This window comes from Aplysia californica, unplaced genomic scaffold (assembly GCF_000002075.1).
Source record: "Aplysia californica isolate F4 #8 unplaced genomic scaffold, AplCal3.0 scaffold00389, whole genome shotgun sequence".
Classification (NCBI taxonomy): domain Eukaryota; kingdom Metazoa; phylum Mollusca; class Gastropoda; order Aplysiida; family Aplysiidae; genus Aplysia; species Aplysia californica.
Genome location: NW_004797659.1, coordinates 536,110 through 557,621, shown reverse-complemented (window position 1 = coordinate 557,621; position 21,512 = coordinate 536,110). Strand labels below are relative to the sequence as shown.

General features: G+C 38.0%; 2 protein-coding genes across 2 annotated transcripts in view; one reads left to right on the top strand and one right to left on the bottom strand.

The window, feature by feature from the left end:
- Positions 1-7,681, top strand: part of LOC101854031 (peroxisomal trans-2-enoyl-CoA reductase) — a gene marked incomplete in the record, with an annotated part of 14,276 nt that extends 6,595 nt beyond the window's left edge. Inside the window, 4 exon segments of the mRNA XM_013085588.2 lie at positions 802-898; positions 2,033-2,140; positions 4,523-4,637; positions 7,344-7,681. Coding sequence (XP_012941042.1) covers positions 802-898; positions 2,033-2,140; positions 4,523-4,637; positions 7,344-7,447 — 424 coding nt within the window.
- Positions 7,682-12,820: 5,139 nt separating this feature from the next.
- LOC101853802 (transmembrane protein 245) overlaps positions 12,821-21,512 on the bottom strand; it is a gene marked incomplete in the record, with an annotated part of 36,032 nt that continues 27,340 nt past the window's right edge. Inside the window, 1 exon segment of the mRNA XM_013085602.2 lies at positions 12,821-19,173. Within this exon segment, the coding sequence (XP_012941056.2) occupies positions 19,071-19,173 (103 nt within the window).

Below are 21,512 nucleotides of genomic sequence, written 5' to 3'. Positions count from 1 at the left end.
GGGAGGGGAGGAGGGAGCGAGAGAGATATGAGTTCACATATTTTTAAAAATGTCTCTAAATCCTCACAAAAAACTATACCTCTGAAAACTTAAGAGCTACATGTATTTAGGGTCAGTGTCATAATTATATATATTATTTATATTATGACTCTGAGAAGGGGACATATTTTATGTTATACAAGTTTTTTTTAGAGGTTATATTTCTTTCCTCCCCCGCCCCCATGTAATTTCTGACTATAGTTTTGCGGTTTCGTTAACTTTGTGCCATAATATTATATTATATATTTGATTTGCATACCCGACAATAGTTAGGTGCTTTGCCGTCGCACACAGAACATCCAAGTATGCTTCCTGTGTCTGTGTCGATAGTGCCATAAAACACGTACTCAACAAATCAAGCGGAGTCGATAGTGCTATAAAACATGTACTCAATCAATCAAGCGGAGTCGATAGTGCCATAAAACATGTACTCAATCAATCAAGCGGAGTCGATAGTGCTATAAAACATGTACTCAATCAATCAAGCGGAGTCGATAGCGCTATAAAACATGTTCTCAATCAATTAATCAATCAATGATTCCCGTGTGGGAGGAATTTTTATCGATTGTCTCGATTTTCCTTCTGGGATGACCGTGATGTGTCTCTCTCAACCTAGGTGGACTCTGAAAGGTAAGGTTGAAACCCGTCTCTTAGATAATCTAAATTGTATCACTGGTAAGGGGGGGGGGGGGCAGTGTTGCGTAAAAAACTCTTGCATTTGAAAGAAAAGAAACTTTTTCTCTTTGTGTGTATGGTCTATAGTCACTCTGGCGCTGCGCGGGCAGGAGTGGACAACTTGACCAAGTCGCTGGCCTTGGAGTGGATCAGCAATGGGGTCAGGGTCAACAGCGTGGCACCGGTAAGTTGTGGAGACTCAGACGCTGGGAAGATGGTGGAGCTAGATCTTTGGGTATGGCGCTAGCCTCAGGGGTTGACACTTTTGACACTATCAGTTGACACTTTTGACACTATCAGTTGACACTTTTAACACTGTTAGTTGTCTCTTTGGGTTGACTTTTTGGAGACTTGTAGTTGACTTTTGTGGTTGACACTTTTGGCACTTGTAGTTAACTCTTGGGTTGACATTTTTACACCAACCGTTGGCACTTTTGACACAAGGCGTTGGCTGAGGATACTCTAAAGTTGTTGGATTTTAATTTTCCTCGATTTCACTCTGATTTGTTATTTTTTAAAATTTTGCTTGATACATATCCATTTGCTTTATAACTGGACTATTTTTTTCGAATTTTTTGTTTTTTGGCTCTCTAATTTTTTTATTAATAGTATCCGTTTAAAAACACATTTCTGTGTAGATTTTACTGAGAAATTCTTAGGAGAGAAACTTTGAAGGCCATTTTCTTGCTAATTTTACAGCTGAAGCCAGGTGACCCCCACCTTCTTCAATTGCATTATCTTGACTTCTATTCAAGATAGATGGGTATTTTAAAAAACAAACGAAAGCAAGACAAATAAACCAGTACCGCCATATGCCCCAAAATTGACGAGGGCCTGATTCCACTGCATCGTGACTTGTATGCTTTCGGGTGACTTATTAATCAAAGAGTAATGGTCAATTATTGTAATTGTCAGATTCTCATCTGTTTGCCTTATCACAAATGATATAATTTCAGTTCTACCATGGACAATTTTTATCAAATATTTTCATTTTTCTTTATAGATGTAGTAGCTTTCACTGTCAGGATTTGGTCCTTTCAGGAAAGTTCAAGGTTGTTTTCTCGTCATATAATGTAGAGGGGGCTTTGTTCTTTAAACATTTCTTTTATATGTTGTTTTAGGAAGTGTAAAGGAACGTACACATAAACAGTGAACAAACTTTGGTTCGTATCTGTCTATTGTCTTTATCTCCTCTCCTTCTTTTTTTGTGTTTGTTACTCTCTTGTAACACCTCTAATCTTCGGCACTTATATGACCTTATTGTGTTGCAAGTGCCGTAAACTCTTACTAAAACTAAAAAAAAAACTGTCTTCCTCAGGGCAGCTCCATCTACTCTGAGACGGCCGCCGCAAACTACGGCAGTGCTGACATCTTTGAGGCCGTGAGGCTGCAGGTTCCAGCACAACGGCTGGGCACTGTGGAGGAGGTCGGTGGTGGTGGTGGGGAGGGGGAAGGGAGGGGGGTGTTAGACTCGTAATTTCGTGGGGGGTTTTGGGAAGTTTTTTTTTTATATGTGAGGTTTGATTATGATAAAGATGACATGATAAACCACACAACTGGTGAATGTTGGCCAAACTTTAAAGATTGAAAACTGCCTCCTGGTGTGTTGGCTGATTTTTACTCCTTTTTTTACAGTGGGTGGTTGGTGGGCGCTCTGGTGTAGTGTGTCCCTTCTTTCCTATTCAAACATCTGTTATCCTGATCTCTCCTCCTTCTTGTCTTAGCATGCTACCCTCTATTAACACTTTTAATCTTTGAAACTTATATGAGCTATTTGTGAATTTTGCATTGCAAGCGTTTTAAAACTTTTACTGTCTAAAATTTAAACTTTTTCCACTTGATGTGACCTGTACTTCTGAAGCAAAGAACATTATTCAACATTAATCATTTAGATTTGACTTCTATAATATATAATTTACTTTGTCCTCTAATCCGTGAAAAAATCTACAGTTCCTGGTAGGCTATTTATTTTAAAAATGACATTGGCAGTATTTAATAGTTATTATTTCATGCTTCTTGGTTTGAAGACCAAGAGAGCCCCTAGCCACTTGCAGTAGCATGGCATTATTTGACATTATATATCCTGGTATCTGTGATTGTAATCATGTTTCTGCTGGCCGGGGTCAATAAAGATTTATTTTCCTTTTCTCTCTTGCTGTTTACTTATTCATACTGATGGCTCATGAATAAGAGTCAAGTTAGTAGTGTATTACTGTGACCGGTCATGCACACAGGCTTATGCTTAATGACCCGTGGATCAATAACAACTGCTGTGCTCTTTTATCTTTACTGGTGTGGATTACCATGTAAATTTTACATGTCTCCCTCTGTATTTCTCCCTCTCACTGAGCAATGTCCGCATAAATATGTCATGATGGAAGTTGTATAGATAGATCTTTTCTTTTTATGTCGGTTGATCTCTCTCTCTCTCTCTCTCTCTCTCTCTCTCTCTCTCTCTCTCTCTCTCTCTCTCTCTCACTGTCTGTCTGTCTGCCTGCCTGCCTGCCTGCCTGCCTGCCTGCCTGCCTGCCTGCCTGTCTGTCTGTCTGTCTGTCTGTCTGTCTGTCTGTCTGTCTGTCTGTCTGTCTGTTTGTCAATCTGTCTGTTTGTCAATCTGTCTGTCTGTCTGTCTATTATTCTCTCTCCCTCTTTCTCCAAAAAAAATAATACGAATGGATAGCATCATTCTGTATAGTGCATTTCCACCCTGTCTTCTTTTTTCAAAAGCAAAGATACCATAAAAACAAGTCTTTAAGCCTTCTTTCTCATTCTTGTGGGTCGTTGGCAGGTGCTGTGGTGTGGTTTGCTTCTTCTTTCCTATTAAACAGATATCCGCTTTATCTCCCCTCCTTCTTTTTTGTGTTTGTTTCTCTCTTGTAACACCTCTAATCTTCGGCACTAATATGACCTTATTGTGTTGCAACTAAACTTTTTCATTCTCCCAACACACTCTGCCTGTCTCTGTACCCGATGTTGAGCACCTTAAGACCAATTATAAACTTCTATTTAATTTTTTTTTAAAATCTGATGAGACTACTTGTTCATGATGTACTTCTCTTCTGAGATGTTGATATAGACTGCTCAGTGCAACACTTTGTCATACGTGAGGCAGTGTGGGGAAATCAGGTGCTCGTCAAAATAATCAAAGTGAAGAAACTGTCATTTTTCCACAGGTTTGTGAATATTTATCCATTTTTTTGGATTACCACTTTCTTTCTTGCCCGTTTAAGAACACATTTCTGTGTGAATTTTACTAAAAAGCATTGATTAAAGGCATACAAAACGTTAATTTTCAGTTTCTACAGACTCTCTATCAAGGAAATAACTAATCTTTGGCGGTCATTTTCTCACTAATTTTACCCCTGAAACCAGGCGACCCCCACCTCCTTCAATTGTAAATATTTCGACTTCTTTTCAACATAGATGGTAATTTTTTTCACCAAAAAGGAAGGCAAACGAACAAGTTTTAAGATGATATTATTGGTATAACTTCACATGAACAAAAATGGACAAGCGCCTGATTCCACCGCGTCGTGACATATATTGTTTCTGCCTGTTGTGCTTATAGTCACTCTTTTTCCCTAAGTGTGCGTTAATTTTTTCCCCACAGGTTGTTGGTGGTTTGTGGGTGCTCTGGTTTGGTTTTCTCCTTCCTTCGTATCAATATCTATCATCCTAATCTCTCCTCCTTCTTTTTCTTGTTTGTTACTCTCTCGTAACATCTCTAATCTTCAGCACTTATATGACCTTATCGTGTTGCAAATGCCGTAATACTCTTACTAAAACTAAAAGTAAACTGTTCCCACAGGTTTCCACTGTGGTGTGCTTCCTCCTGTCTCCCAGCGCCAGTTTTGTGTCTGGCGTGGCAGTTCCCGTGGACGCCGCCCACAGTCTCTACATGCAACCATCGTTCCGGGTCCCAGGTATGTTTGTGCATATATGATATATATATGCGAGGTATCGTGGTGAAAGCAGGCACTCGTCAAAATAAAGAAATTGGAGAAACAGACATTTTTCCTCCAGTTAGACAATTTTTACTGAATTTTTGTTTTTTGGCTCAAACCCTTTTATGTCCGTACAAAAACATATTTCCGTATGAATTTTATTGAAAAACTTTGATTAAAGTCACAAAATATATGTTATTTTTCTTTTTTCCAGGATTTTTTATCTATTGGAGTTGCCAAACTTTGGCTGCTATTTTCTGGCTAATTTCATCACTGAAATCAAGCAACCTTACCTCCTTCAATCACAAATATCTGGACTTCTATTCAATGTAGAGATGCATATTTTTTTTCATTGAAAGCAAAAAAATTAATACGCTTTCAGTTGATACCAATAACTCTGTATGCCCAAAAATTGACGAGTGCATGATTACACAGTGTCATAACACATATGTGTGTGTGCATGCCTGGTAAAAGGACCCAGTTGTCGGCAAAGCTATATTTTTTAACAACAGGGTGAAAAGGCCCAAAAAAGTCGTATTAGGTCAAAAACTTAGTTCCTTCGTAGAACACATATTTAACATTATGCTGAAAGGATTTTTTATTATTTAAAGTCAAAGTATTTTTATTATAAATTAGTTTTGCAAATGTTGTTCTTAACCAATGGTTACAAATAGGCCTATATTAGAAATTTGATTTTTCTTCAAACTTTGTTTTTACTCCCTGCGTTACAAAATTTGGCATATCTTTAAAACTTCCCATGATATTTGACAAATTAAAAAATCAGCGTGTTCAGCATTGCATTTGCTATAACTATAAGAATATACCCTTAGACCAATATCCAACATTTCCGACAACTGGGACTTCTCTCCAGGCACACACATACATATATGTGAGGCATCGTGGTGAAATCAGGCGCTCGTCAAAATAATGAAAATAAAGAAGCCGGCATTTTTCCTCCCAATTGACCATTTCTAGCTCACTTCAGCTTTTTGGCTCAGAACTTTTTATGTCTACTTAAAAACACACATATGTGTGGATTTTATCGGAAAAACGGCAAGAAAAGAGTAAATTTTCAGTTTCTTATCACTCTCCAGTTATGGACGTCGACAAGCTTTGACGACAATTTTCTCACTAATTTCGCCTCTGAAATCAGGCGACCCCGTCTCCTTCAATCTCAAATTCTCTCCTTCTAATCAAGCCAGATGAGTAGCTTACTTTTTAAATTGAAAGCAAGACAAATGAAGAAGCTTTTATATGATACCAATAAGCTCCACATGCCTAAAAGTTGACGTGCGCCTGATTCCACCATGTCGTGACACATATTATGTGTGGTCAGCCAATGTGTTTGTTTCTTGAAATGGTTTGAGGGTTTTTGTGGGAAGCTGAAGATTTTTTGTTGGAGCAATGTTTCTGGAAGAAGTGAAATTCAGTCAGAGAAACTTTTTACTATAATTTGTGCACAATGAGCATCTTATTATTTTTAAATTTGAATATCAAACTTTCAAATTTTAGACAATAGGGCCTACTGTTTCCTTACAGTGCCAAAGTAACTTCTTTCTGAATTTTGTGGCTTTTTGAATGACATTCTTCTTGACTATTGTTATTATTTACTGACCCTTGTCTGTTTTTTTTACCGAATCTATGCATGTACATTTTAAATATTTTTTATCATTAACTTAGTTCATGGGGAATTCACTCCCAAAAGCTATTGATTTCTTCTTTATTTTTGTTATTCTCTTTGGTCTTATTTGTTTGTGGTTTGTAATTATGCATTTTGTTAAGAGGATTTATCTACCACCTGAATAATTCTCAAACCATTTGCCTATTTTTGCAGTGGAATCCACTTATAACGAGTCCTGAAATAACGAGAAGTCTGCTATAAAGGCACAATTCTAAAACCCCATTTTTTTCCTTCTTTATCTTTGTAAATAAAATGCTGCTATAACGCAATCAGACAAACATTCGAGTCGGTTATAGTGGAATATTGCTAGTGCTGTGCACAGTGCATAGGCCATTTATTCCTGTAAAACCTCGCCAGCTGTTGGTGATCTTGCGAAAAAAGAATGGGAGAGCCCATGTGTGCCCACAATGAAGGCTGAGCGAATGAGTTGGGAGGATTAGGATGCGGTATACACAAACAAGCAGACCGCATCGTGTGATAGGCCAGCCTAGTCTAGACTTTCTAGGCCTGCCGTGCCTCTCACTTCTCCGATGTGGGGTCACAACGATGTGACTATGATGGGATGGATGGAGCGAATGTGTGACGTGCCTAAGGAGACAGGACACACCACAGGGTGTGGTGGGGTGGGGGACAACACAGCGGACGAGTTAGCCAAGAGAACTTTATTTCTGATCGCCAACGCTGAGCTGTCAACATTGCTAGTGCTAGAGAAAGAAACCTTATTCGATTTTTGATCAAGTAACACCTAGAGATCATGTCGAACCAAATCATCATTAGGAGAGATTACACAAAAAAACGAACAGACAACCTACTGCACTATTTCCCTTGAATTTATTACTGGATCCCTTAAAACGAGAATCCTGCTATAACGGATGTTTCGCACCGGTCCCCTCCCTCTTGTTATAACAGGATTCCACTGTATTTGATTTATGCGAGAAATCACATACATATCTATCTATCCATTATGATGTTATGCATTTGCTGTATATTTTGTTTTTGTGCAGAACACCAGAACATGCCGGAGTACACATGGGAGAAAGATCTGGCAGAGCAACAGAGGTCAACTTTGGGGTCAGCAAGCAAAGGTCAAGTCAAGGCGAAGTTGTAGCACTCAAAGACATTTTAGCAGATTGAGGGTTGATTGCTCAAAGTGCTTATCTTCAAAGTTCTAGAGATACTCACTTCGTGCACTGAGCGGACATCAGTGTTGAATGTTGTGTTCTTCCAATTACTATGACTGATGGGCCATACCATTTAGTCATCTTGTTATGAAAGAAAATGTCATTTATTTATTTTTTATTTCACCGAACCCTGGTTATTAAAGGGGACCATCAGCCTAGCTTTAAAAAAAAAATGATCATAAAAGTGAACTAGTAAAGATAAAAGGAGTTGAGACTTTTCTCAGTATTAACTACTTTAAGCCCTATAACCCTTGGAGACTTAATGTAGGACTCATACGCCTGAGCTCCCTCGGTTCTACTGCTAGGTTTACACTGCCTGGAAGGCCAGTCTGGGCGGAGAGTTGTTGTTGTTGTTATCGATCCAGCAACAGCTGGGCTCTCGCCCTTCTGTCCAATGCCATGTAGTGATAAGTGCAGGTTTGCTGCAGTTGCTGTAAAGTTCCATAGAGTGTGTTGTCAATGTTAGGTCTCGGAGGGAGAAGGGTAGCTCTGATGTCATTTAGGGCTGTGCAGTGGAACAGGTGATGATCCAATGTAGCGGGCTGAGAGAGATACAGCGTCTTGCAGAAAAACTTAGACATACAGTGTAGCCTCTCTATAACGACATCGTTGAGACCAGAAAAAATGTCGTTATAGAGGGCTGTCGTTATAAAGAGGCAACCAAAAATATTTTTTATGGTATATATATATATATGGAAAAATTGGGGCCTGGGCACCATGTCGCTATACAGAGGATATCGTTATGTCGAAGATCGATAAAGAGAGGCTGCACTGTACTCAATAGAAATTTTTCTTGTATGGGAATTGAACTCACATTTTCAGCATGGGATAGTATAGCGCCTTGCCACCACACCACAGTCTTATTGCATGCCCCATATTCAGAAGGACTAAAAATGGTGTTTGCTCTTTTAAATGAACAAACTTGTAAAGTGGAAACCTGATATAACAAGGATGGTGGGACCAGAGAAAAAGTCCTGTTATATCAAATCACTGTTTAATTAAAAAATGCAAGGGAAGTAAGCATTTGTTGACTAATCCAGCTGTATTTATTCATAGGTTGTTTCCCTTGCCACAAGTACCTATGAACAGGGGTTTTGGCCATGTGGCAGGCCTGCACATGACACATTACGCGTGCGTGTAGCTAGGCTTAGGGCTAGATCGAAGTCTACAGAAACACCGCAGCCCTCTCTCGCTTCACCCGCTGTGTATGCTTGCAGTGGTGTGGAAATTCGTGTAAAGTGCCCTTCTCAAGGACGCAACGTCGGGCCCGTGGGTCGAACCCCTGAATCCGCAACCTCATGATTACGATTACGAGTCTGATAGCCTAACCACTAACTAAGCCACCTATGCCATTGTCATGCAGGAATTGGCTCGATGCAGCAGTTTTATGAATGTGAGTAGACAAGTTATTGATCTGGATATTAAAAAATGTCTGTAGTGGTATGCTGGTATTGTAGTCACACCATGAAGCACCAAGAAAAATGATCAAATCAGATCACAATAATGATCAGGATCTGTTTCCTACTCTGAGATTTCCACCACCCCTGGGGCAGTGCTGCTGACAGGAGTATCTTTAGGCCATTCCCAAAGGGGGGACATTAACCTGTTCCTATGCACAGTAGAATTGTATACTGGCCGATTCATCAATGTCAAACTCATAACTGCCTGAACTGCAAAGGGAACTGCTGCTTTTTCTTTCCTAATCTTAACTATTGTCATTTTCCCTCTAATGTTTGTCACATTCTTGTGACCCGCTATTTCAGCGGTGCCTTGATAGTCGAAGCAGACTGTGTGCTGTTGAAGGTAGAGAGGTGAGCAGAGTAAGTAAGGACTTCTCTGTCGACATCCACCCCTTGGCGCTCATATGACCTTATGCAGTTGCGAACGCTGTAAAACCTCTACTAAAACTAAAACTGAAATTTCCGCCCTGATACCCTCAGGACCAGGGTTCAGTGAGTTCTTTAACATTACATGCATTTATAAAAATAGGAATGAAGAAATGTGTGTGATTTTGGTTGTTTTTTGTAATTGGACTGACAGCTGGGCCCTGTTCAAATGTTGTGTTTTTTGTGCTTTTATTTCAACTTTAAAGAGAGTTGTTTGTACAGACTCCACGTGCTTTCATAATGTTTTCTCTTCACAAGATTATGTGCAAATGTTTTTAGAAAACCACATCTCGTGATGATGTTCAATGGTAGACTTGTTAAAATGATTTCTGTACATGTATGTTACTAAAATTTTTTAGTGAAGAGTGACTTTTTTAGCCTCATTAAAAAAATGCCAACAATTTTTTAAAGTATAATTATGTTTCTTCTAGTAGGGCCTTCCTACTATCTACCTGACGGGCCTACATGAGGGATTCCGCAGTAATTTTATTTGTGTATGAATGTGTAATGTAAGTGTGATTGTTTTTCTAAAGGCTTTGAAGATGTTTATTTTTCTTTTATGACTTGCACTTGCCATTATCCTTGTCTTTTCCTTTGAAAGTATGCCATTGTGATATAACGAAGGCTCTTTGTGAACTGTAATTTGTACACTTTAACTCTTTATCTCCGGCTAGCCGCTCCCAGTGGCTCGCGGTCGGAACCACTGTGCCGGTGAGCTGCCGACAGCGGTTTAGGCACATTCCTTTACGACGACTTCGACATCAAATTACTTTTCGGCAAAATTTCCGAAAACAGGTCTCTTATACGGGAAGTTCATTCATTAGATGAAAAACTGTCAAAATAGGTTTGCTAGTTTCGATTTAATGATGTTTTTGTCATTTTTAGATTTAGCACCAAAAAAGGGCCCCGGCGTAGTGGGTTTACTCCCCTCGGAGATAAAGAGTTAACTGACGGAGGAAGCCACAGATAGGGATCACAGGCTAATGTTTAGCTAAGAGGAACCTCTTTTTGTTTTAGTCGGGAAAATACGGCAACACTGGTGTGCACAAAACGCTCATGTTATTTTGCTCAAACTCAGGTATAATACATGTACTACATGATGCTGCTTCCTTCCCCCTTCTTTTCCCTTTCGCCCAACCTCAGGCATTATGACTATATTTACAAGTGCATATATGTACAAGGGAGTCGGGCAAAAGTTCAGAATTGAACTCTCTTAATCTCAAAACGACAGTAAATCGAAAGAAAAAAAATCCCCGATTTTTTTGCTTCTATTCGAGCAACCTCTCTATACTGAAAAATCGTGCGAACTAAATTGAAGAAAACCCAGGGGTCCTGCAGCTTTTGATTTTAGTGGACTCCACAATATATCGATTTCTTTATGTCATTGTTTATTGGCATTGGTCTGTCTGTCTTTCTTTTCTTTCTTTTTTTTTCTTTTCTTTCTTTTTTTTCTTTTGAAACTCTTTGTTTTCGTCCCAGTTGGATTCTTTGAGCTCTCCATTTTTAAAAAAATCTTTCTATAACTTTATTATACATGTTATCTTCTAGTATGTTGATTTTGTGATCAAAGAATTGCAAAGATCATGGTCAGGGGAACAGAACTTGCAAAAAGGGTAATTAAAATAATATATCAAGAATTAATATACTAGAATATTTGTTGACTTTTTCGCTGTGATTTGTTTGGGTGTTGTTCCATCTTTTTGGTGGATATAATTTGCTTTGACTGTTTTCTCAAGTCTGCGTTTCTTTCTTACATAAGAATTTATCTGCTGCACGCTGACAAAACGCCTTTTTCTTATTCACAGCAGTTTCAAGATAAAAAGGCGTTTGTCAGTGTAACCATTTACAAAGGGCAATCTTCCAAAATTTGAAAGCAAATTTATTTTAAAAACTAGTCACAGTTTCACTGATGGTTTCCCTAAAGAAGGGTAACTGATCTGGCTATTCATTAAGCAATAACACATTTTTTAAATGAAAAAAGGGCGTCTTGTCAGCGTACGGCAGTCATGGTAGTTGGAATCAGTGGCAGTTCATTGTAGACGCCCCCACTGACAGAATTTACATTGCTTAGCAGGCAGGCTGTTTGGACTCAGCTTGTCTGTGTCTACCTAGGCTGAATGGGATGTACTTCTCCTGTGTTGAGCTTGCTTGAGTTGATCTTCAGTTAAGTTAATCATATTTTTCTCAGGTCCCAATACCTCCTCTTCACAGATCCCATGGTTAAGTTGAACTTTGCATGAGTTGATCCTTTTTTTCAGCTCCACCATGCCAAGTGATAGTAGCGCTCCGACCAACTACATCATGCCGAGGGTGAGGCCACATTACAAGCGAGAGAGCAAGAATCAGAGGATATATAAGAGATATTTCTGTTCAAATGGCCATACCATGAGCGGTTCCCACACGAGTGTCCTTAGCACTGAGCGAGACTATACTTTGCTAAGTTTCTTCTCGCCTCCTGCTCGGCTTGGCTCATTTTGCGACAGCGCCACTACCCTGTCCCCACATTTTGATGTTTGTAGATTTCATCCCCTTGCTGTTTAGACGTTTCCATGTGTTCACATGAATCTCGAAAATTACTCACCCCATCTCTTGAATTGTGTTTCTGACCCACAGGCCAGTCAACTCACCAGTTTTCACCTCAGTTGTTTCCCGCTAGCTTACCAGTTACTTCCAACTTAAAAAAAGCAGCTCATAGTATGGCCACCCCAAAGTTTATCTCTCATCGCTTGTTTCATCTCTCGCTTGTAATGTGGCCACACCCTAAAAACCGATGATGATTTCATCTTATTTTGTTCTCTCATTTTTGCACTTAGAGCAATGAGCATCCACAAAAATCTCTGATGTGAAAACTTACAAAAAACCCTTTTAACACTTTGCCATCTCATCTCGCTGACTCGCGATGGTTAACACCCAGTTCCTTTGGATTTTCCCCAAAATAAGGCGGCAAAGTGTTAAGCACTGTGAGACTGTTTAAGAGAATTGACCTCCAAATTTAACCTGTACTGATGACTATACACAAAATAGCCATGGAGCTTCAATACCCCCACCCTCTCCCTCCACGCAGCCCAAGTACACCCCTTTGAGAACTTGAACCAGTGTCATCAACACCCCAGTCCAGCATGATATGAAATATAAACACTGACGACTCTAGACGTACCAAGCACAAACACACAGAAAATGAAATTAGCAGTCACAAAAGTCAGTCAGACAGACAGACAGACAGACAGACAGACAGACAGACTCAGAAAAAACAAAGGGAAAGTAAAGAAGTAGAACCTACAAAAAGGCCCATTTCAACCACACACTTTCCATGAGAGCATACACTCACAAAGTCAAAAGAAAACAGCCAGTTATCATAGTGACATACAAAAAGTGAACAAATAACAAAAAATTTTTAAAACGCAAAGTCATCTCAAACAGGAAGTAGACAACATTTATAGTGCACAGCGGGAAACCTGTCATGTTGTCCTGAGATCAGACTAGTATTACTAGTAAGCTGTGAGGAGATAGGGGAAAATCAACACTCGCCACTACCACCACACAAACTTTCCTACGAAATTCACAGCATGCAGAAAAACAGCAGTAACAAAGAAAAACAAATCATAAGAATAAATGCAATCCCCAAAAAGAGATAGGCTACAATGATAGTCGATATGGGCTTATAATATTATTATGGTTATTTTACATTTCGGTGACCTCTTGAGTATAGAAGCAAAGTAAAATGGCAGCATAGACAACAAAACTACAAGTACCAAGCAAAGATACATTATTATTATAATATATGTAAAAATAGAATTAGAAGTCAAAGGTCCTACATGGCAAAGACACAACATGGCAAAACTGTCCATTAACTTCATGAGGAGTAAATAATTGTAGTAGAGGATTTGTGACTGGATCATTTCAAACTAAGCATGCGCACAAACAAGCGAGTGTAGTACAACCACACGCAGAAGTCCACACAAATAAATGCAAGCAGCACAAGGAATTCGACTTGAGTCTACACAAAAAGTGCACAGTTCAGGTCAAGACTTATTGATTAGGGCTGTAAGGTCAAAGTTCTTCCATCAATAGACCTGTCAGTCCAAGGAATGTCAGTACAACAGACACATTGTTATAATGGAAAGTCAGATCTGAGACAGTTCATTTTGGCCAAATTGCAAAAGTTAGCAAAATTAGTTCATTCTAGTGGTTTGCCACGCTGTTTAGAAATTTTGTATTAATTCTGCAACTCTAAGTTTCCTCAGAAATCTCCTTGCCTTTATGTAATTTTACTAAAATTGTGATCTGAAGTCAAAGAACAAAACAGTTATTTTCTGAAAACAACAAACTGTTTCTGGCTTTCAATACTTTCATGTAACCATGATTTAGTGCCTGAAAAGAAAAGCTGAAATCTAGAGCAAATTTATTATCAAATCTGATTGGGTATTTTGCTCAAAAAGGAAAAAGTTGAAAACTATACAAGTTGTACTTTGAGACCCTTGGCTAGTGACACACACAACCGAGTTCCTATCTGTCAAAGTTGGGAGTAGGTGATCAAACTTTTCTGAGCAAACAGCTACTTTAGACATGAGTATGAGCCAATGGAATACCACAGTGTGATACACACAGACTGACAGTGGAAAATAACAGGCTCATGAGAACAAGATCGACTTTTGAATTCTTTCACTGCACACTAATCAGAAACACAAGTACACAGTAATTTTTTTTTTACTGTCTATTAATTGTCTGTTAATTTAAATTGGAAGAAAAAAAATGCTTGTTATTATTAGCAAATTTTGCAGTCCAAAAATGCCAAATGAATATGTTTTGTCTAACAGAACAATGATTTACAAAATCTTACAGGGCAAATATGAAATATCAGAAGCCATAGATAGAGATATAAAAAAATAGCACAACTGACAAAACGTGAGTACAATAGGTGGGAGGATCCCACTCAAAGACAGAACCACGATATTTAAGAGATAATTTTGTGCATGGACACATGACATATATAGCACTAAAGAAAACAGGCAAACAAAAATCTAAGATGGCATATATAAGTATAAGCAGAGCAGAAGCCAAATCTACTGCGATGTTTTCTTTCAAAGTACAAACTTGAATGGTGGTAAAATGGATTTACGGAAATCTCCAATAGGACATAGATATTTATTGCAACCAAAATTTTCAGGAACAAAATAAAACAAATGGGAAACAGTTACAACAAAGGACACAAAGAGTAAATGAATCGGGAAGACGCTCTCCTCAGCACCTCAGGAACAAATGCATATGTTGAAGCATGGAAAACCTCCCTTTATATCCGGACTACTTCTTTGCACAAAATCTAGAAAAGTTCTTGAGCAAAAAATAACAGTCCATTAATCTAACATAATCAGAACTTAATCAAACAAATTGCAGATTTTAGTATTTGTTCATACAAAAGGGTAAAAAAATAAGAAAATTGACATCAAAGTTTGGGAACCCCCCCATTATTTTTTACCCCAATCTTAAAAAACCAGACAAGTCCAACACTTTCAGTACTTTCAGTCTCTCTACAATACTCAACTGAGAAAACTACAACATAGTATCATTTAAAACTCAATATTTGATCATATGAGAGCAATCGGTTACTTCTCAATTTGTGCAAACCATACTACTCTCTTTCCTCGGACGTACTGGCAGGTATTTTCATAAATGCATACCCCAAAAGTCTATCACTGACTGCAAACCGGTTTTCAAACTCTGACTCATAATTACATTAACATTAACTAAAAACTGTCTATCAGCTTATTTTTCAGCCAAAAATTTCATTTTCGGTGACAAATTTAAAGCACAACAATCCAACAATGTACATATCGTTTGGAAAAAACAGTTTGGAATGCTCTAAAAATTGAAAAATATCTAAAGAACTAGACCTAAGAATGAAAAGTTTATCGTGAAATTAATTTCCTGGTCAGTTTACTATATGTCCACATTGAGAACTTAGTGTGGTCTAAACCAGACAGAGACCGAGTGTATGATGACATGTGAAGAAAATGACCTCAAAAAACCTCAATCATTTGCAAATTCAAAGAGTACTTTGGAAAATAGAAGAAAAAAAAAGATTTAAAAAAGGATGCACTGAAGACAAAACTGGGGACATGGCAGCAACAGGTACATGTATGTATGGTGTTTGCCTGTCAATCCACAGGTCTAGAGGTCGATCCCCCCCCCCCTCCCAGTGTCAGGTTATTTTCCTCATGTTTTCTACACCCCTTGATCCTAGTACACTAGTACACTAGAATGGGCATGAACTAGCACATAGTCTTCTCGGAACAGGACGGGAAAATTTGAAAGCCTCAGGTAGAGTTTCACACATGGCAGATCCCTTGGTAGTTCTAAAATAGAAAAAAGTAGGCCTTTTGAGCCACCCGCACGAGCAAAATTCAAACTTAATTTCTACCTAAAACTGGAGCCACTCTAGTCAGTATAAATATTTAGGGTACCTTCGAAAATGGCACACGCCTGCCTGTCAGGCAAGGGAAGTTTCTACGTACTATGTAGATAAAGTGGCCATGTACGTAAAAAGGGCACAAGAAGGAGAGAAAAACCATATAATCACAGTGTTTAGCCTCTTGACATTGTGAAAAAAAAAAAAAAAAAAAGTGGAGGCAGATTTCCAAAGCACAATGATGAAACAGTATAACAAGCAGCAGCAGTACATTCAACATTCTCGCCGTCTCACACAAGAAACAGAGAAGCACCACATTGAGAAACAACAGTGAAATAAAAGTATTTTGAAAGACAGGTTGACGAACAGAAAGGAGCATGAAGAGATATTAAGACCTCCGTGCCGTGGTGCAAGAAACTGTAATGTCGGTGGTGTTCCATGCAAACTAGCCAAATCTGGTATAAACATAAAAACTTCTGACATCTAATCTGGGGACATAACATGCCACATATTATATTGGAGATGAAGTTTTTACTTTATGAGCTAAAAAAAAAGCAGTCCAGAAGCTCTCATATCCCATAACGGAATACAAGAAAGAAACAACTCTTTTGAGGCAGTCTTTTGACTCATGAAAAATTTAAGTTCTTAAAGTCTGTTATTTTGCTTTTCAGTCTTTGCTTTACATCCCCACTGACACGATTCAGAAGCCAGTTGCTTCCACCCAACTTATCAGGATCAACCTGGGCTGCGTGGGATACGACATCCCAGCAAACAGACGGAAATGGTCAATAAAAAGATTTCCTCCATAGAAATTGAACTCACGTCTTCTGTATGCTACAGCAAAGAGCCTAACTGCCACAGACCCAGACCCAAGTACTTTGCTTTGATCACCATCAACTTACAAGTACAAAATGGGATTTCTAACAACTATAGAAATATAAACAAGAGAAAAATAATAAAAAGACAAACTGTCTGATAACACTAGGAACCATTACATTATGAAACCATGGGTGAGCCCATTCAGTTTCGTAAATTGACTCTGGAATCCAGAAACAAGCTAGCATGAAGTCACTTTACGTGGATCAAAAGTTCAGTTCACTCAGCACTGACACAGCCCAGGTGTGAAATTTTAACATATCAACACCAGGTATGGTAAAATTAAAGAGCTGCCTCTTTAAAGAAAAAGAAAAAATATCCCTCACAGAATTCACTTGCATGCAAGACTTTCGAAACTACTGGCCATAAAATCCTCCAAGTTCAAATTTGTAACAAAAATGCCGTTAAGAAAAATAAAACCATTCATATCAATAAAGCACAACTGGACAGCACAAAAGCACTAAACTGATATAGAGTGAGGTATACCGTTCACATGACATAAATTGAGCATGAGATTCTTTGAGATTCATGAGGTCCAATGATGATGATAAAAATGAGATATACCATATTATTACCAAAGACCACAATACCTGCCCACACTCTTCAAATATCTCACAGCAACTCAAGCAAAGACATCTATCAATGTCAAACTTACACTCAAAACCTAGCAATGCTAATGGTACAATGTAGTCTATTATTACAAAAATCACAATGTAGAAAAAAAAAAGAATTAAAAAAAAAAGAAGTAAGATAACATTATCGCCAAAATATTATTGGATCATTTTCAGTAAGCTCAGATCTTCGGTATATAAAAAGTACCTTTAACTTTTTCAACATATGATGTGCTATTCCCATATTCAGATATTATCTGTGGTCATTTTGTCCAGCGAAACCCAAACAGACAGAGCCAGCTATCATCAACCAATGTATTTTTGAGGTTGCCTCAGCCTTGTTTCCAAATAACCAAGATTTTGAGTAAGCGTTCTAAAGATAACGACTCCTCTTTTTTTTATCTTTCATTTCCTAACAAAAACTAAGCTTATTGCATATGACCCGTATGACTATACATTTGTTTAAAGCAATGGGTACAAAAATATAGACAACTGTTAAAGTTAAAGCAAACAAACTAAACCGTCATAACGCTGAAAGCAAATAAAAATTCAGATAAAATAACAACAAATGGAAATTAGGTTAAAATAAGTCGAAATGACAGAAAATAAAAATTATGTTAAAATACCACCACAATGAAGAAAAAAAAGTTGAAACACCAGCAAACAAAAATTAAGTAATACAACCGTTGTTTAAATATCAACTTGATTATGACGGAGAGCATAAACGTACAGGTTCCCAGCACATACACAAGCCTGGAACGTATTGCACATACACAAGCGGACTACTAGAACAACAAACATAGTAACACACAGTCACAGTTATTATAATGGTGCTTGGCTAGCAACTAAAGGAACGTACCTACGTAAATCAAAGCAGATATTTTAATAGTTCAATTCTAATTCTCATTTCACTACAATGTAAGCTATTACTGCATGTAACAGCGACGTCGATATTGAGCAGCCTGTCTAAGTAGGTCATGTAAACGTCAAACAGACTTATACGATACGATAATGTGGACTTCACATTAATAATAACGATTCCCGTGATCACACTTTCTAAGTGCAACATAATTATTGATTACATTGCAAGACAAAGGCAAAATAAAATTTTAAAATACGACTCAAGTTAGCAGGCACACGATGACAGCTCTAATTATATGCTTATTATTGTGTACATGATGGCTATCTTATTTCCACACAAGTCAGAAAGTCAAACTCTCCTATTCCTAATATCTAGAAGCATGCACAACCTCCAGTATATCAAAACACAGTCTCAGGATTTTGCTGCGATTACACATAAAAAGCTCACCGGACCAACAAAATTCTTACATCAAAGGGAAAGCAGTGACATTGCGATTTGAAAATGAAAATCATTTGAGTGAAAAAAATGTTTAATTCGATATTAAAATTTTCGAAAGTTTAAAAAAACCATAGAATTGCAACCGACAGCCGAAACTTGAAACTTGATGATTTCACCCCCACTGCTACTTTAACGTAACAAACTGTTCCACTCATCTATTCTAGTGTGTCATTCCGTCAAAACACTGTTATTTAAAACCACACCAGAAGAATTATTGGCTTCTGTATTGGTACTTCTGCAGAAGAAAATTACTACTAAGTAAGCATCAAATGTCAAAATATCGCCGTTGTTCACTTTCTTTCTCAGCGGGTCCTATCGTTGTTCTTTGCAGTCCTATCGCAGTCCTTTCCCCGTTTTTTCGCTGTCCTCTTCTCATCCTATTCGCTGTCCTATCTTTGTCCTTTCCTCATCCTATTTGCCGAAATGTTGCAGACTTTGAGGCGCCACCACAGGGAACTCTCCCATCTTCCTGGCTCGAGGATGTGATAGCGACAAACTGTCACTGCTTACAGACCTGCAGGGCAAACAATGATTGTGGTCGTAGTTAGTTTTAGTTTTAGTAGAGGTTTTACGACACTCGCAACTGCATAAGGTCATATGAGTGTCAGAAGATTAGAGGTGTCACAAGAGAGTAACAAACATAAAAAAGAAGAAGGGGAGATAAGGACGGAGATGTGTCAAAGGAAAGAAGAAGCAAACCACACCAGAGCACCCACCAACCACCCACATTTTGGTCGCAGTTTGAATTTTACAGCACTTGAAATTCAAAATGGACATAAAGGCGCCGGAGGTTTGAGGCGTTACAAGAGGAAAACATACAAAGAAAAAAAAGTAGGAGAGATAAAAATAATAATTTGACAGAAAAAAAAGACAACCCAGACCAGACCACAGGCAAACCACACACACGCATAGAGAAAAGAAGGCAAAATGAAGAAACAAGGGGACAATATGACACACAGCAGTAACATTCGTTTAGGAGAGTGCCAAAAGAAATAGCCTTTTCATATACCAATTCAATAAACAAAATTAGAATTTTTTACTTCATTACGTCCACGTTCCAAGAAAAATATGGGGCCTCCCTTTGATTTTTCATTTACGCGAGTGAAAAAGTTTTCAGAGACTCATTTGTTTCACTAATATGGTACTTTTAAGTCTGAGGCACCCCCCCAAAAAAAAAACCCCCAACAAAATGTAAAAAAATAAAATAAAAATTGGAACGAAAGAAAAAAAAAAAGAAGGAAAATTGTCATGTCATATCAATTATACCTTAAAAAATTACAAAAAGAGGATCAATGAAACCCCCCCCCCCAACCAATTAGAAAGTTGACAATTCTGTTGTTAGAACAGTGACTTGTACAATTGGAGAGAGAGAGAGAGAGAGAGAGAGAGAGTGAGAGAGAGAGAGAGAGAGAGAGAGAGAGAGAGAGAGAGACAGACAGACAGACAGACAGACAGACAGACAGACAGACAGGAAGAGAGAGAGAGAGAGATGGGAGAGTGGGGGACAGAGAGAGCCCGCGTGCGTGAGAGAGAGAGAGAGAGAGAGAGAGAGAGAGAGAGAGAGAGAGAGAGAGAGAGAGAGAGAGAGAGAGAGAGAGAGAGAGAGAGAGAGAGAGAGAGAGAGGAGGGGGGTCATAAGCAATAAAATGTTTCTTTTAAGCCTAAAACGTAAAATTTAAAACAAAAGTGAGCACAATATGCTGGTTTTAAAAAAAAACAACTTAAAAATAACCCAAAAAAACTAAACGAATTAAGAAGCAAACAGAAAAAAATAAAATAAAAATAAACAATGAACATTATTTTTAACTTCTAAGTTTTAATAAGTGCTTTACGGCACTTGCAACACAATAAGGTCATATAAGTGCCGAAGATTAGAGGTGTTACAATAGAGTAACAAACACTAAAAAGAAGGAGGGGAGATAAAGACAATAGATGTTTGATAGGAAAGAAGAAGAAAACCACACCAGAGCACCCACCAAACATGCATATTTTTAACTTCACTGCACAAAGAGGCCAACATATTCTAAGTGGAATTGCAAGTTTGCCTTTTTAAAGAATCAGTAACTTGAATTAATGATTAAGAGGAACAGGAAAACTTAGGAGGATAATTCGGAGTTGGGACAAATGCACGTTACTGTTTCATTCTGAAACTTTGTATTCACATATAATAGACACATGCATAGCTTTTAAAATTATACAACAGCGCACTTGAATATTATCAAAAGAAAACTAACTAGAAACAGTTCAAGTTGTAGGGTCAATTAAAATACTCTATGTGGTCTTCTAGCATGGAAGTAGGATTAAGATTACATACACTAAAACTAAAGCTTACTGCAAACAGGTACCATACTTTAATAGCTAATAACCCGGTCATGATTTCTTGACAATAGAGAATTTCCTATAAATGCTCTGGTTACACTCTATGTGGTTTTCTAGCGTGGAAGTAGAATTAAGATTACATACACTAAAACTAAGCAGTCTATAAGTAGATAAGCTTACTGCACAAAGGTACCATACTTTAACAGCTAATAACCCGGTCATGATTTCTTGACAATAGAGAATTTCCTATAAATGCTCTGGTTACAAAAAGGACTTCCAACATATAGTAAAACAGACCAACATACAACATGCAATGTCACATAATCAGCACAGTATATCTGAAAAAATCCACTAAAACCAAACCCCTTAACTATACATTATTTAAAAGGAAATGACCCCTCATGTAGAATAATCAAATAAATGAATACGAGAAGAGCAGCCATAATTTGTAAAACACAAAGCACAAATACATACACATGAGCAATCATGAGGCACATGTAAGAAAGAAAAGGTCTTCTACTGAATTCATTGAGC